This window comes from Pangasianodon hypophthalmus, chromosome 11 (genome assembly GCF_027358585.1).
Source record: "Pangasianodon hypophthalmus isolate fPanHyp1 chromosome 11, fPanHyp1.pri, whole genome shotgun sequence".
Taxonomy (NCBI): Eukaryota; Metazoa; Chordata; class Actinopteri; order Siluriformes; family Pangasiidae; genus Pangasianodon; species Pangasianodon hypophthalmus.
In genome coordinates this window covers 12,873,342-12,891,462 of record NC_069720.1, presented here as the reverse complement: position 1 = coordinate 12,891,462, position 18,121 = coordinate 12,873,342, and the positions used below count along the sequence as shown (strand labels likewise).

Sequence of the window (18,121 nt, the reverse complement as noted above, 5' to 3'; positions counted from 1 at the left end):
TTATTACAGTACATGTTTTTTGCATTGTATGTAAAATCCGTTTGCAACTCTGATAAATGATTTCATGGTAAAAATTTGTCAGCTCACAGACTGCCACGACTGGCTAATGTCAGTCTGATTGACAGAGGAGAGACAGTACGCCCCTCCCACCTAGAGAGCACAACCAGTTTTGCTCGCTTGGCTCCTGGCTATGGATGGTTGTGGCATCGTCAGGATTCAAATTTGTGATCTGACGAAAATAGGTCAAACGCTTTTCTGTTGTGCCGCTTTGGTGCCCCAGTTTTAAAGGTTTTTTCTGATAGTTGTCTAAATTCTGGCTCATTCTGCTAAACCTAAAACGTCCCATTTATGTGCTTCGGTCACATATGACTTCTTCTACTGCACTGGTTCTGAATACTCCCAAAAACTTACCAATGGATATTTTAACTTCGATTGATAATCCTGTAATTGCAAAACAAATGTGTCTTCATTTCACGTTCCTTCACCCTTCAGCAAAGGAATGTCCGCTCAATTTGTGGTTTGCTCAATCCACAATCCATTCGAGGTGTATTTTTAGGAGCGTACAAGACATTACATGTCTTGGGAGTTCAAAGCAGGAACAGAAAAGAAGCCATGGATGAGTCTGTGTGCGTGTGTGTGTGTGTGTGTGTGTGTGTGTGTGTGTGTGTCCTGACGTATTTTTGCAGCTGGCACAGTTTAAGGCAGCACGGCGAGTGTGTGGGCGCACGGGGCTAGAAAAACTCCTGTGGCCTGCACAGGCTTTAGAGACTCAACTCTGCATTGTAACAGGTCTCTCTGTGTTTCTCTCTCTCTCTCTCACACACACACACACACACACACACACACACACACACACACATACATAGTGTAATTCCCACTCCTGCATAAATAAGAAACCGGTTCTTGGCAGAAGCCCACAGGCAATTCCTGCGGTTTTTAAGACCTATAACAGAGAAGAAAATGGAGAAATGTTGAAATTACATGAACCCTGCCAGGTTCAGATCCAAAACATTTCAAGTCAGGCACAATTTCCCAATCCCACCGCCTTCAGAGTGATCACTCACTAGTCTGTACTGCTCTGAACTTAAAGGAGATGCGGACTAGTATTGTACTGTAGCTGTAAATGATGTGACATTGGTTCATTCTCTCATGTAAACTGTCAATCATGCTGTTGTGTTGGGTTGTTACTGTGTCATGGTTGAACGTTTACCTCACCGTTGACTTACTGATCAAGTTCCTTACTCCAGTGGTTCACATCACTTTAGTGCCTGGCTGTGACTCGCAATCCTGTCCCCCTGGACACACTACAGCACCTCTATTTCTCAGCGCAGGGACGCAACTGCACTGAAACGCTGTGTGTCCATTTAATCTGCTACTGCTGTAAAAACACTACCTCTGCTGTCGGTCCTAGCATGTTCCTAACTTTATCATACACAACGGCTATCAAACACACAGAAGAACACCCCATTGCTGACCATGACTAAACCAAACAACGTTCTAAGTTTCACTAAGCAGCACTGCACACTGCTATGATACTTAGATTTTTTGTCCTGGCTCAGCATGTCGTCTTTCCTCACAGCCAACAATGTAATAAATACTGAAAGTGTAAAACATTTTATGGAAAAGTTGTGCTCAAAAATATCTTTCTAAGAAAGATGAACAATTACTTGATCTTTTTGTTTCCTTTTGGTTTTTGTTATATATACACGGATGCAAATAGATTTTTGTACAAAGATTTTGTGAAACTTTTTCACCACCAACTTGTGTGTTTTTAAATAGTTGATTTGAAAACGCAGTTGATGTGAAACCATGAGATTTTTAGACTAGGTTATCATACCATGAGTATTTCAAGCCATAAAGCCCCTTGTGTTATGCTTTGCATCCGTCTTTGAACTTACACGTCTTTCAGCCAGCATTATGATGTGTAGCCTAAAAAAAACAAGATCTGCGCCGGGTCAAGTGTAAACAGATAATAAATCTGTCTCGCTAGTGTCTTACTAACCCAATTAACTCCATATGCTCACTCAACAGGAAAAAACGAAAAGGTGTCATGCTAGTCTAATTAGTTTTGTACTGACGATTGAGACTGGGATAAAGACTCCAGCTGTGTTTAAACAGGCAGTTCAAAGCTATTTTTTTCTGAATAGCATAAACAATATTCTGGTTTTATGCAGTGTGAATGGCAAAACAAGTGAAATCTGACTTTCTTTAATAAGCATCAGTTTGACCACTCAAGTGAGATTTTTTTAGCATGTGGTGTGCTTGACTTTCTCACGTCTGAAATTTACGACAAACACCAGCATGTAAAACACAATCCACTGAAATCTCCATGTTGCTAACCTATGTCACTACACTCTTAGATCCCTTAATGCTTCTTTGGTTGTCCCTCTGAGGGAACCCTTAAGCATATGTAGCACTCTACAGTAGAGCATGGCTAGGCAATATGACAATATGATATCGATATTGTGATATAATGATACACTTTTCTAAGTATCATCATTATTGTCCTTTGTCACTGATTGAGGATTAAAGAATATTTTTGTACCAATTGTTTCATTTTCATTGATTTTCTACATAAAATACTTCAAGAAAATGATATATTGTGATATTGTGTAACTGCACTGAAACGCTGTGTGTCCATTTAATCCACTACTGCTGTAAAAACACTACTGTGTATACACTTATATACTATTATTACACTTATATACTAGTATATACTATTATGTATCATGAAGATGTCTTTCAGTAATGTGATATATTTTTGCCATATATGACAATGCGGTTGTCACTGGTCAGAAGGTGTTGATGAAGTTTCCCAACATCACACAAGAGGAGTTTACACTTTGAGCTTTCTTGGTAATGTAACCTGCGTTTTAAAATTTGCTATCTCCAAGAGAGAGAAAAAAAGAGAGGCTGATGAGGGAATGACTGTTTTTAGCTATAATGCAATAACATAAGTGAGAACAAGAACTAGTCTTCTCTCATGGATGTTTCATAACATTAAATGTACTTATAAATGGATAAAATAGTACGATAGGTCATCTTTAATTAAGAAAAATTGTAATAGTTGGCAAATTACAGAAAATTAGTCAGCTTTGAGGTGGTGACAATAACTCCACTTCATCACACCACCCTGTCATTTATTATTTTCTTCTAACACAGTGTTTCATTCCTTACATATCTCCCACCCTGATAACCACTGGACCCTTAAAGACCCCTTTGAACCCTTATTTCTAATCGTGCACTCAGTGGAGTTGTCACTGTAATAACTGAAGTGGATATGAAAAGAAAGGAGATTATAGTCTGAACGAACAAATCAGATTCGGTGACTTGTATTTTGAGGTCCGGACACAATGCTGAAGAACTTTAGAAATTAATTAGATTTGACTGAACAGAGTCAAAGCGGCACCAAATGTAAATGCAAAAATGATCTGAGCCACATTTCTCTGTAGTGTGATCAGAAACTATTTATTACAGAATAAACAGGAGGAATTTCAAGGCTCTCGTCATATACACAGAGTTTGTGGCGACATCATATAGACTCTGTTATATATTGTCCATTATTACTAATCACTTATCTATGATGACCAGGTTCTGAGTCAAACCAGAGGAAAGGAATATAAAAATGTTTAGCATATTTGCCCAAATATGCTAAACATTTTTTTATATTCCTTTCCTCTGGTTTGACTCAGAGCTTGGTCATCACTTCTATATCCCAGCCTGATTGGATTTCAATGGGTCCGCGTGTGAGCAGGAAACGGAGCCAGGCTTGCTTCCTGAGCGCCGCCGAGAGGAAGGCCTGTGATAGGCGAGGGGGAGTGGGTTAAAAATAGAGGCTATATAAGCCCTGCTCGAGGTCCCATTCCGGCTCAAACTCTCACTCGCGCACTTTCTGGCAGGACTCTGGGTTTCCTCTTTGCCCGTGCGCCTCGAAGCAGGCTGAGAGAGAGCGCACGGCCGAGGTGCCCCACTGCAAAGAAAGAGCAGGTGTTTCCCAGGGGTTTGAGTTAAGACATGAAATGTGTATTAGACTGGAAAACCCAAAGAAAAGAAATGGTCTTTTCCAAATAAACTCTCTGTGTTGAGTGTAGTACTTCACGTGGAGTATAAAATAGCTCCTATTTTCAGTCTAGTCAGGAAGTGAAACTGCATTTATAGGCGTTCATAGAGTTCACACATTTTCTTAGTTTAAGCATTAGCACACAAAGCATGGCTTGGATTTCAGAGGCAAACCTAACTGGTCTTCTATAAACCTGGACAATATCACTATCATAATATGTCTTTAGAGTAAAGGCCTATTCAGACTGGATTAGTTTTACATGAGGTGGTATAATATAATTATTATCTGAGTATCTGTGGGATTTTAGTCTCATCCGAATCTGTCATGTCAGTAACTTTTACAGACTGCGTGTGACAAGATTATGTCGTGTTTTCTCTTCTAGAAAATGAGCAGTAGAAATAACCCCAGGAATTATACACTCACCTGTCACTTTAACAGGAACACCTTTACACCTGCTCATTTATGCAGTTATCTAATCAGCCAATCATGTGGCAGCAGTGCAATGTGAAAAATCTTGTAGGTACAGGTCATGAGCTTCAGTTAATGTTCACATCAAACATCAGAATGGGGTAAAAATGGGATCTTTGGGACTTTAACCATGGCATGTTTGTTGGAGACAGATGGGCTGGGTTGAGTAATTCATAAACTGCTGATCTGCTGAGATTTTCATGCACAACAGTCTCTAGAGTTTACACAGAATCATGTGAGAAACAAAACACGTCCTGTGAGCGGAGGGTCTGTAGGCTGAAACACCTTGTTGATGAGAGAGATCAGAGGAGAATGGCCAGATTGGTTTGAGCTAACAGGAAGGATACAGTAAATCATATAATCACTCTTCATAACCGTGGTGAGCAGAAAAGCATCTCAGCATGCACAAAACATCGAACGCTGAGGTGTAAGGGCTCCGACAGTAGAAGACCACATTGGGTTCCACTCCTTTCAGCCAAGAACAAGAATCTGAGGCTATCATGGGCACAGACTCACCCAAACTGGACTGTTGAAGATTAGAAATAAAAATCACCTGGTCTTTTTCCACCCACAGAACTGTCGCTCACTCAATGTTTTTTGTTTTTCACACCATTCTGTGTAAACTCTAGAGACTGTTGTGTGTGATAATCCCAGGAGATCAGCAGTTTCTGAAATAATCAAGCCAACCAATCTGGTACCAACAACCATACCACAGTTACAGTCACAGAGATCACACTTTTTCTTCATTCTGAAGTGTGATGTGAAGATTAACTGAAGCTCTTGACCTGCATGATTTTATGCATTGTGCTGCTGCCACATGATTGCTTGAGTAGATAACTGCATGAATGTGCAGGTGTATGGGTGTCCCTAATTAAGTGTATGTGAGTGTATATCCCGTCTGAATTGACAAGTTGGTAAAGATTCTGTATATTCTGTGGGTTTTTTTTTTAGTATAAAGTCACTCCAGGAAACACCCTGTCTCTTTTCTATCATCAAAACCAAAACAAATCCAAGTCTAAATAAAATAAAGACAACGTTTAAAGCACGTATCAGAGAAGTAACACTTCTGATATAAGTTTTTAGTTCCTAGCACAGGTACAGGCTACACACATTACAGTCATGAGACCAACTAATGATCAGCCTGCAAGCCCTACAGCAAGCACTTACAGTAAAAGTCAGTAATCAGTTGGTATTAAAATGAGGTATGAGTAGTAGGAATATTAATGCGATGAACATGTGTGATCTTTGTGAGTAACAGGTGTGAATCAATCATAAGCACTACAGACGTCCCCTGGAAACATTAGTTAACAGACATATGTTTGGAAATCGTATCCCATTCGAATAGTACTTGATTTCTGATTTTTGTGATTAATCAGTTCACAAAGCTGATGTTAGCTAACTTAGTAACTAACTTCACTGTGCTATGTGTATTTTCTTCATTTTAATATCCAGTTCATTAATAGTTACAGTTTTATAATGGCCTCTCTACCCATCTATTATATCTTACAAGGTCTTTCTAGTAAAGTCTGTCCACTCGGCGGCCATCTTGGCAATGCTCCTGGGCAGTTATTTTCAGGCTCTGTCCACACGTATACGGATATTTTTTTGAAAACTTGCTTTTACCTCTGCATGTTAAAAAAAATCCTTTCCACACCAACATTTTTGAGAGCATCTCCATCCAAACAAAAAAATTTAAAAACGCTTTGGAATGCTCATATGAGCACATCAGCCCAGTGTTTGTATGTCTGTTATACTGTTAAACTGTTATATCAGCTGTCATGGTATATGTTATGCCTCTCTCTATCTTTCTCTCTATCTGTTATTAGGCTGGAGAACTGAAATGAATTATGTTTATTATTGTGTTAATACAGCATGAATCTCCTCCTGTCTCAAACAATCGTACAGCCAACGTTACTGACAATGAACTATACAAACAGAAATTATGAGCAATTATTAACCATTACTGATGTAAAATGAGAGCCTCGTCTGGAATGTAATGTGTCAAAGGGTGTCACGGCAACACAGAAACACACAAACCATGCTGCATTATTACACTCAATCTAATGGTTAATTTCTCATGGCGTCAGAAAGATACACTATGTACTGACTGGTGAAAAGTCACACCCTGGAAACTGCAATGTAATTATGATCTGAATGAAGTGTGCGCTTCTACTTCATTATCTGATCTCCTTGAATAGAAAATCCTTTTTTAACTGTAATCATAGGTTAAGTAATACAAAAGTGTTATTTATTTATCATAGAGCAAATTCCTGTGATGCATTACCACTACTAGCAAGGCAAATGGAAAAAACAACATAAACTAGAAGTGTTGATCACTGTTTATTTTAACATAACCCTATTGTACTGCTGGCAGTTTGTGAGCAAAACTATACATCTTGATACTATAGTGCGTCATAGAAAATGTCTTTGAGAATCATGATATGATATTTTGGTCCTATCACCACACACCCCAACTTCATAGACGTACATTCACACTTTAGAGTTGTTAATCCACCTACTGACTTAAATTTGGGAGGCTAGAGGACACCAGAGAGCCTGGCAAGGCTTAGAGTGCCAAATTATCACCTACAGTGAACCTTATAAACATTAAAAATATTGTAATAGTGCTGAATACACACCTAAAGCATGGAAGGAACTCTTAGGGGACAGAATTAACACATAGAGTGTGGAATTAATAGCTACAGTGTTGTGGAATGGGCGGCGATATGACAAAAATATCATATCACAATTCTCAAAGATATTTTCTATGATACACCATATGTGTCAAGATATATAGGTTTGCTCATAAACTGCCCACAGTACCATAGGGTTGCATTAAAAAAAAACACGTACTAGGAATTATGTAATGCCCACAGGAAAAAAAAAAGATATCATAAGGTCTATAATACACCATATGGCCGAAAGTTTGTGGACACCTGACCAGCACACCCATATGTGCTTTTTGAACATCCCAATCCAGATTTAGTCCCCCTTTGCTGTTATAATATTCTCCACTCTTCTGGGAAGGCTTTCCACTAGATTTTGGAGTGTGGATGTTGGGATTTGTGTTCATTCAGCTACAACAGCATTAGTGAGATTGGGCACTGATGTCAGGTGAAGCGCCTGGGGTGCAGTCAGTGTTCCAGTTCATCCCAAAGGTGTTCAGTGGGGTTGAGGTCAGGGCTCAGTACAGGACACATGAGTACTTCTATTCCAATCTTGGCAAACCATGTCTTTACGGATCTCGCTCTGTGCACAGTGGCTCTGTCATGAGGGAACAGGTTTGGGCCTCTTAGTTCCAGTGAAGGAAAATTGTAAAGCTACAGCATACAAAGACATTCAAGACTTTTGTGACAAAGACATTCAAGACTTTTGTGACAATTGTGGAAGGCCCACATATGGTTGTGATGGTCATGTGTCCACATACTTTTGGCCATATAATGTATGTCAGAAAAGTGTACTCTAACACAATTTATCATGATATCAAATATTATATTGCCATATCACCCAACCCTAGTGTGATACTGTGTGATGGACTGTTGTCTCATCAAGAGTGTATTTCTGCCAAGTTCCCAGTATTTCCGGGATAGGACCTGGATCGACCGTAACCCTGAGCAGAATAAAGCACTTACAGAAGATGAATGAATTCCATAATCAATAGTCCATTTAATTATGCAGATGTTTGTTCGGCATTGTAAGAGTTCATTTCCACACTGTAGGTAATAACTGCATACTGTTAGAATCAAGCCAACACTGTGTTTATTAATTCTTTTTGGAAATTTCATAACCTTCCACACTACATGTGACTCATTTAGCACTTAATGGTGGTGCTAATTTCCCATTGTAAGAATTCATTCCCCATTTCTCACATTAATTTAAAACATTTTAAACAGGTTTCGAAAGAGCCCATGCAACAATTTGGGTGTTAATTCCATACTCTGGAAACACTGTAGGCGTTAGTTCTCTATTTCAAGAGTTCATGAAGCACTAAAATCAGTCAACATTGTAGGTGCTAATTCAATTTGATTCTATTTTATCTGTACAGCGCTTTTAACAATGGACATTTTCACAAAGCAGCTTTACAGAAATATATAAATTACGGATATAAATTTTAAAGTTATAAATTTATCCCTAATGAGCAAGCCAGAGGTAACAGTGGCAAGGAAAAACGATGACATGAGGAAGAAATCTTGAGAGGAACCAGACACAAAAGGGAACCCATCCTCATCTGGGTGACAGCTGATAGTGCGTTTATAAATAATTTCCTTCTATAATTGTGTGCGATATGGTCAATAAGTATAATTGTGTAACCAGGAAATTCTTTATAGTTTTAACATGGTCTATTTTGTTGAAGTTATCAACTGTTCACTGACAGAGACTTGAGTGCAAAACTGTTCATATCAATTGCAGTCCAAAGCCATCTTCATGGTTTCTAATTCAGCATGATAAGCATTGATTTAATGATATTAAATAGTGCTCATTCAGCAGTACAGGTGTCATTCCATCCTGTAAGTGCCTATTAATTCAACACTCTGACAGTTTATTAGCTCAGTAAGTGTTAACTACTAACTCTAAATGTTTTTCCAGTGCAGTAGATGTTACCCAGGCTCAGGACTGGAAGCACTATAAAAAGCCACTGCAACACTGCAGGTGCTAATGAGGTGGCTGGGAATTTCATAGGTTCAATATACACTATATGACCAAAAGTTTGTGGACACTTTTGCAATATACCCATATGTGCTTTTTATACATCCAATTCCAGATTTAGTCCCCCTTTGCTGTTATAATATTCTCCACTCTTCTGGGAAGGCTTTCCACTAGATTTTGGAGCATGACTGTGGGGATTTATGTTCATTCAGCTACAAGGGAATTAGTGAGATCAGGCAATGATGTTGGTGAGGAGGTCTGGGGTTCATTCAGTGTTCCAGTTCATCCCAGAGGTGTTCAGTGGGGTTGAGGTCAGGGCTCTGTGCAGGCCACTCGAGTTCTTCCACATCAACCTTAGCAAACCATGTCTTCATGGATCTCACTGTGTGCACAGTGGCTCTGTCATGCTGGAACAGGTTTGGACCTCTTAGTTCCAGTGAAGGGAAATTGTAATGCGACAGCATACAAAGACATTCTGTACAACTGTGTGATTCCAAATTTGTGGCAACAGTTTGGGGAAGAAACACATGTGGGTGTGACAGTCAGGTGTCCACATACTTTTGGCCATATCTATAGTGTAGATCATCACCTGTAGAGAGAAGACCCGGATGTTAGTGAGTGCTTGGCCCCCTCAGCGCCCCGGGACTTTCTGCACATGAATGGACTTTTAACGGTTTAAATAATGGTGCTTTGAAAGAGTTAGACGTGAATAAGATGCTGATAAACTTGGCGCCTGGTGGCTGACACTTTGCGAGAGGAAAAAAAAAAAAGAAAACACTTAACAGTAACGCATGGAGTCTGAGGAGGTGAAAACAAAACAAACTAAATAAGGACCGTCTCAGTGAGAAGAAATACAGAGATACAGACGGCTAATCAACATCCGTTAACCAACGTGTCCAGAGAAACTGTACAGAAGCAGTTTAGTTTTAGTTTAGCAGAAGTTTTAAGGTAATTTTTCATCTCAGAATCAGTTAACACTAACATGGAAACACAGTGTGTTTGAACACATTAACAGCGACGTTACTTTTCCTAATCACCTCTATTTATGCTCATTTAACTCTAATCAAATCGCACTCCGAGGGTGAGACTAAGAGATGACAGCGGCGGGGGTACAGGAAAATATTTGGTCCGTTTCCTTGCGAACAAGTATTACACTGTTATTGAAAAACAAATGTTGGAAGTATGGCACCGAATACACATTTTAAACTAATAAAATTTTATTGGCAGGCCGTTGTATTTGTCTGTTTTAAATTTTACAGACTTTTATGAGACACCTAAACGTAAATTAAGTGGTTCAGACCGCTGCACGAGCAACGGCAGTTACAAACTGTGAGGAAAAAGATTTTAAACAAAGAATGGGCACAAAACGGTAGGATTTATCGCAGATATTAAGCATATTAGCTTTAGGTTACACACCATCTTTTGCACAGCTACCTCTTCAATATTCAGTTAACTTTTACCTTGTATGTGTGTGCTAAAGCAGGTGTAAATTGGCATGGTCTTTTGGTTTCTGCACTTGTCTAACTAGTTTGTGCAGAAGGGGGCGTGGCCTCGGTGTTGCTATTTTTTATGTTCAGATGGAAAAAGTGAAAATTGAGCTGGTTTTGTTGTGATTCATGCAGTCCTGTGGTTTAACATTTATTTAAGTTTGGACTAATTTATAGTCAGTGTGTAATTCAAAAAGTATGTTACTTTTAAATACTGGGAAAAGCAAAATGTTATTAGAGTCACTATGACAAGTAATATTGTGTGAAGAAAACTTTATGGTCTCTGTAAGCATCTAATTTATGCTATTCCTTGCACATATAAATGTGTGTGTGTGTGTGTGTGTGGAATATGGAATAAAACACTCAATGACTTTGTCAAGAACATGTCATGCTTTATATCCATTTATAGTTACATTTAATGTCTGCAAAACAAGGTAGTTAGTGTTATCAGTCATGTTCTAGCAGCTATAAAAAGTCATTCCCTCACCATTCCCTTTTATTCTCTCTTGAAGTTTGTCATGTTACTGAGAAACAAGTTCTTGATGTCTGAAACCCATTCAGTGTTGGAAAACTTAAGGTACAGCTTTACCTCTGACTGTTACAAAGTTCTAACACTGGAGACTCCTTCCATAAATATTAAATAAACATATCCTTAAAGAAAACTATACCAACGAATATACAATTTTCTTTCTTAAATAGTAATAATTTTTAAAATCTGTTTATTATTAGTCTTTGATTATATGTTGTGTCCACCATACAAGTCCCTGTGAATGAGCTGTTACTATAGAAATGATAATGTATAAGAACGATTATAAACAGTTGCACTACTGTTAATGCTGCTGAAAATGAAGAAACTCTGTCTGACCAATCAGAATCCAGAATCCACCAGTACTGTGGTTTTGTAGACACCCACTGGGCACTTTATTAGGAACACCTGCACATCTAATCATTCATACAATTATCTAATCATCCAATCATGTGGCAGCAGCGCAGTGCATAAAATCATGCAGATATGGGCCAGCAGCTTCAGTTAATGTTCATATCAGCCATCAGAATGGGGGGAAAAAGTGTGATCTCAGTGATTTTGACTGTGGCATGATAGGTGGTGCAAGATGGGCTGATCTGAGTATTTCTGTAACTGCTGATCTCCTGGGACTTTCACAGTTTACTCACAATGGTGAAATAAAACCCTATACTGTTGTCAAATGTTGGTTTATCGACATTTGACTCTCTAAGGATGATAAGGGACAAGGACATTGGGTCTCCTTTTAGTGATGAGGAGTGGTCATCTTTTTGTTTTCCAGTGGGTGCTTCAGTTTTGGGTCATGAACAAAATTTTTAATTTATCCATGGGACTTATTTAACACCAGTTCGCCTCCACAAAATTTTCCCCAACACCTCTCAATTATGTTTTAAGTGTAAGGCAGCCACTGGTACTGTGGAAAGAGTTTCACAAAATTATACAAAAGATGATTGGAAAGACTTTTATCATGTCTTCGACAGTATATCTATTGAACTGTACTGTTGTAAATCTTGACAGTGATGATGAGCATGTACTGAACTTTTGTACTTTTCTGGCTAAAAAAATGTATTCTGTTGTCGTGGTCAGCTTCACAGGTACCATCTGTCAAAATGTGGATCAGTCAGGCTGCTACTCTTTTGCTGTTACAAAAACCTCATCTTCTTCACAGATCTGACATTTTCTGGCACACTTGGCATTCTCTTTGGAACTTTCTTAATGAAAACAAATGACTTTTAATCCATGTACTATTGTACCTTTATTTATATATCTAAATTCTTTTTTATTTATTTATTTTTTATTTTCTTTCTCTGATATGCCCTGTTCCTACCTAGATTGTGTGTAGGGAGTGTAAAATAGTAATTGTTGTACTGTCTTGAGATCCTGGTACCATTGTTGTGTTATTGAAAATTAAAGAAAAATAAAAATTAAAAAAGGAAGAAGAATTGTTCAATAAAGAAAAAACATCCAATGAGCGTCAGTTCTGCGGACAGAAACGCCTTGTTGATGAGAGAGGTCAAGAGAGAATGGCCGACTGGTTCAAGCAGAAAAGCATCTCAGAACGCACAATACATCAAACCTTGACTTGGATGGGCTACAACAGCAGAAGGCCACGTCGAGTTCCACTTCTGTCAGCCAAGAACAGAAAGCTGAGGCTGCTGTGGGCACAGACTCGCCAAAACTGAACAGTTGAAGACTGGAAATCTCGATTTCTGCTGAGGCACACAGATAGTAGGGACAGAATTTGGCACCAACAGCATGAATCCATGGACCCAACCTGCCTTGTGTCAACAGTCCAGGCTGGTGGAGGTGCTGTAATGGTGTGGGGAACGTTTCCTTGGCACACTTTGGGCCGTTTGTCACTTGAATGTCACAGACTATTTGAGTATTGTTGCTGACCATGTGCATCCCTTCCTGGTCACAATTTACCCATCTTCTGATGGCTATATCCAGCATGATAATGCACCATGTCACAAAGCAAAAGTCATCTCATATATATATATATATATATATATATATATTGAGTACAAGTAGGGTTTCACCTGTATTGATACCAGTACTAAAATAAGCAACCTACTTACTATTAATCAATCAGGGACGTCTCAGATGTTACTGAGCTCTGTTTATGTTTCCACAGTTTAAGTGGTGGTCATATAGAGCGCACATGTGTGTGTTCATGCGCTTAGGCTACTTGATTCGTTCTTTATAACTTTAGGGAGTTGATTTTAAATTAAGCACATTAATTAACTACATTAATTAGCTTGGATGGAGTAGGGTTGTGGGTGTTTCACTTCGTTAAAGCGCTTCTATACAGCTGTAAGTAAAGTACGTTTATTGTCGTATTCAGTGCATCACAATTGTCTGCTGTCAGTGACAAAAAGTGGCTGATCATCAAGAACAACACACTGGCTAAGACTGTTATTTTCACTCACCTAGCATTGTACTGTAGACATTTTTCTCTAGCTAGTGTTTGCTTTTAGCATATGAACTCATTGTGGTGAGTTTTACGTCGATGATGTTGTATCACATGTATTATAGGAAGACACTGTTTACATTATCATTAGTTTGGACTAAGCGGACTAAATAGGACCAGATCGCTGATGTGTCGTGTCGGTTTGTTCTTTAGCGTGGTGATGTACAATAAACTTATAGCACATCATATCGAATGTCAGTATCGGAACAATACCCGATACCAGTACTGGTATCGATGCATACCTTGTAAGAAATAATAATAATAATAATTGTAATAATAATAATAATAATATTGTTTACAGTCTCAGAACAGTTTAAATGGTCTCTAACTGTTCACAACACATTCACTGAAACAAACAATTCGCAGCTAAAGCTCGTTTATAGAAGCTATAAGCGTGTAAAGTGAATTATGTGAGTTTGTAAACCGTGTTAAACTCCCACTCAAGACCTTCTAGAGCAGCTCCGAGCTGTGACTAAAAAGTCCGCCTATATATACCGGAGCTAAAATTAGGGCCGGGCGCTGCGTTATTTCCTCCGCCTCGCGCAATTGGTCGGCGCTGAGCTCGCGCGGCGGTATTTATGTGCAAAGCAGCTTCATAGAGACACATAAAGAGAGAGAGAGAGAGCACGAGCTGGAGTTTTTACACACATACACACACACACACACTCTGAGTGCTGGTGCACGGGTCACGGCTGCTCATTCTTGAAGCTCGAGCAGCCTTGAGAACGAAATCTTTTCTTTAATTCGTTTCTTTCTTTCTTTCTTTCTTTTTTTTTTCCTGAATTGACTGGAGATGGCCTTAAGTGGGACCATTTTGCCATCCATTTCAACTTTTTCCGCGCAGAAGGAAAAATGCTGGGAAAACGTGAGTATCGAGTTTTTATTATTTGTTAGTTGAGATTAGTGGAAAATGGGATTTCTAAACCCTGACACATGAAGGAATTGAAACGCACACAGCTACATGCGTGACGATTTCACGCGCGTCATCTAGCTGTGCGTTTAAATTCATCCACGTGTTGGGGTAGATCTCATTTTTCTGCATTTTGGGATCTAAAAAACTCAAACAAAGAGGACATGATGGATTGAAATCATTTATAGGACATACATGATGCTTGAGCAAAACGAAAATGTATTTTAATCAGCAAACTGTTTCATGTTTTCTGTTTCAAATATGTTTTTTCGTTATTCCAAGCAACAAAATTATCATTACATATATATATATATATATATAAAATAAAAATCATTAGAATGATTATTACTAACTTGCAGTGCCTTCAGAATCTTGTATCCTCTGAACAACTTTGAACTTCTGAAGACTAGATAAAGTTGTTTTTTTTTTTTTTTTTTTTTTTTAAAAATCGAGTATGAATTCCTAATATTCTCTGGGGAAATGAAATATCTTCCAAGTGAGGAATTAGGTCAAGTGCAAAATCAAGCTAAACCCTTCTTTTATTGTTGCAGAGATGGAAGGATGACTTGGACAGGTCCATGCTGTCCAGCTGCTTGGCAGATCTGTCTCAGAACATGGACGCCTTTGGTAGAGGCGATGACGAGGACCTTGACAAGTACCTGGACCTGGAGTTTATTCTGGCCAACACAGCAGGGTCAGAGAGCCTCTCGGTGCAAGGCATGAGTGTGGCAAACGACTACAGGATGCAGGAGTGCAGAAATGTGTACACATCAGCTCCTTCTACAGTGTACCCCGTGCCGGAGCTGAACACCTCTCCACCTCCTTACGGCGTCAGCCTGATGGCCGAGCTCCTGCATCCAGAAGTGGATACATACGGCCCACCTCCTCCTCATCCCAACAGCAACACCATTGTCCAGGGAAGATTCCTGGTCCGGTCGGAGTTCTCCAGTCAGGACGTCGCAGAGCACATCAAAGTGGAGCCACGTATGGATGGTTACGGACCTGTAGTGGGCATGGTGCCTAAAATTAAACGAGAGAGCGACAATTCTTGCATGAGGGCTTATGAACAGCCTCTGCTTGCTCATTCACCTCAGGGTTCAGGGAGCATGACTCCGCCTCTGAGCCCAGCTGAGATCAACGCACTTAACACGGACGCTCAGAGCCAGCTGTGTCACTCGGTGGCGTATTCGCAGAGCTACGCATGCCACGCCCCCCCACACATACAGCTCCCGTATCAGAGCGCGGCGCCTCGCTTCGACACCATGGCAGTGCCAAACAGCGGGCAGAGGGTTCTCCTTACGCCACCTTCTTCCCCATTAGAGCTGGATGCCAAACCAAAGAGGGGGAGACGCACGTGGCCAAGGAAGAGGACGGCAACTCATACCTGCACTTACTCCGGATGTGGCAAAACTTACACCAAGAGCTCACACCTGAAGGCGCACCAAAGGACACACACAGGTAAGATTGCTAATATAATCAGCAAATGTTAACTTTTATTGTCGGAGTTTAACTGATTCCAAGGTGGAATATCCTGAGAATATCTAAATGTTGTGCGATGTGCTTTGGCAGGTGAGAAGCCGTATCACTGCAGTTGGGAAGGTTGCGGTTGGAAGTTCGCCCGCTCTGACGAGTTGACTCGCCATTTCCGGAAGCACACCGGCCACAGACCCTTCCAGTGTCACCTCTGCGAGCGCGCCTTCTCCAGGTCCGACCATCTCGCGCTGCACATGAAGCGCCACATGTAGAAACCCAACTGAGCATGGACTAAAGCGCCGTGCTATCCTGTGACAAGATGTTCTTCTCTTATTCCATCTGTTCTGTTTGTGTTACTTTAGACAGCAGAGGTTCTCAATCCAAGTTTCTTGAGAAACTCTAATCTAATCTATAGACTGGACATTGTGCTGAATGCTATGCAACCATTTTTTTCTCATGATGTAGCTGGTACTACTTTTTTTTTTTATAAGATATTTTTCAAAGAATTTAAAAAAAAAAAAAACACAGAACCACTTGTAAGAACAAGTAGGCTGGACCTGCACAGCTCTGACGCAACTGGAATCAGTAGAAACATGATACCAACATGATGTGCCTCCCACGTCACGATTGTGCCTTTTATTATTATTATTTTTTTAAATAAATTACATCTATACATCTCATGTGCCATAAAATTTCCTTATGTAAAAAAAATGAAATAAGCTTTCAGACAATGTTTTTATTTTTTAAAACTGCCACTCAAGCCATGTGAAAACTGAATGTTTTGTACAGTATATTTGTATATTAACCTTTAAATCAGGGTCTTTTTTTAATTTTTTATTTTAATGGTTTCTAAGTATTTTAAAATGTATTACAAACTGTCCCCATGTTCAACATGACATGAAAAGGGCTACAATTTTTAACTGTTTTGGGACAAAGTCTTTTGACTTGTACATAATTTATATTATGTAAATAGTGTATTTACTGTACATATTAAACTTAACTGAGATTCTATACGTTGTGTTGGGTGTGTTGACTTCATCAGAGACAGCTAATCTCTTTGAATCATCTCTTCCTTGTGTTCATATTCTCTGGTCTAATGTTTCAAAGTGCAAGATTTCAGTAGTCATTGTTTTGATACTCGAATAAATCTAGTGAGCTTTGAGCAAGGCCAGTTTTCTGTGCTGAGGCTTGGCTAGATTCAAGTCTGTACAATTCAAGAGGCTTAAAAGTTGTTAGTGTTAAAAGTAATGTGAGTTCATGACCCTTAACCCTTAACCTCAGGTCTTAGCTTGAATTGGATTCAGACTTGTTTGTAAGTCATTTCACATACAAAAATGTCAATATGAACAAAAAAAAATGTATAAGAAAAAATAAGCAAAATAAAATCAGAAATCCTACAAGCATCTAGAGAAACATAACAGAGATTATTAAAATCATTTTTTCATTTTTCATTTTAAAAAGGGAAAAGAGAACACACTCCTGTCCAACAAATACAACTCAGTGTCAGCGTGTCCAATGGTTCTTTTCGGTTTGGAAGAACAAGCGCACATCACCAATGGAGCTGCACCATCATGACTACCATGACTGTAAGATAACGAGAGATATCACATTTGAGATTGAGGTGTTATTTTGACATAAAAGAGGAATTGAGACTGGCATATTCAAAAAAGGCAAAACAGAAAAACTCTCTCATATCATTTTCAGGTTTTCAGATCGCTTTTTTCAGCTTGGGAGCAAAACTGTTAATTTGGATTGCTCTTGTTTATTATTAGGAACATACTGCGCAAATCAAACCTCGACACATCTGTTCAGATAATCAGGACACAGTATGACTTGTAAAAGTTTAACAGCGAGGTGAGAAGTGCGCACGACAACTGTGGATTACTATCATGTCAGTTTAACAGTTAACATTATTTGTTGATATGATGAAGTTTCCTGTGAGGAGAGAATTATTTAACATTTATCAAAGGAGTCTCAAGTGTCAGAACACTGTAACAGAGAATGTTACGTTTTGCACTTACTTGGTAACACAGTGAACTTTTTTGCAATTTTATATTTATTAACTTCAAGAGAGAAAATTAAA

The 18,121-nt window shown here is 39.1% G+C and overlaps 1 protein-coding gene across 1 annotated transcript; it reads left to right on the top strand.

Annotated features, from left to right (window-relative positions):
* The first annotated feature begins 14,252 nt into the window (after window positions 1–14,252).
* On the top strand, window positions 14,253–17,049 carry klf2a (Kruppel-like factor 2a). The gene is made up of 3 exons (XM_026930825.3): window positions 14,253–14,520; window positions 15,117–16,023; window positions 16,135–17,049. Exons 1-3 carry the CDS (start codon window positions 14,449–14,451, stop codon window positions 16,308–16,310), a joined length of 1,155 nt encoding a protein of 384 aa, XP_026786626.1. The 5' UTR covers window positions 14,253–14,448; the 3' UTR covers window positions 16,311–17,049.
* The last annotated feature ends 1,072 nt before the right edge of the window (window positions 17,050–18,121 follow it).

Bases quoted from the DNA above. Each gene is read 5' to 3' on its own strand.
- klf2a (XM_026930825.3), top strand. From the start codon at position 14,449: ATGGCCTTAAGTGGGACCATTTTGCCATCCATTTCAACTTTTTCCGCG. The intron at 14,521-15,116 runs GTGAGTATCGAG...TTATTGTTGCAG, and splicing joins AGGAAAAATGCTGGGAAAAC to AGATGGAAGGATGACTTGGA. The intron at 16,024-16,134 runs GTAAGATTGCTA...GTGCTTTGGCAG, and splicing joins GCACCAAAGGACACACACAG to GTGAGAAGCCGTATCACTGC.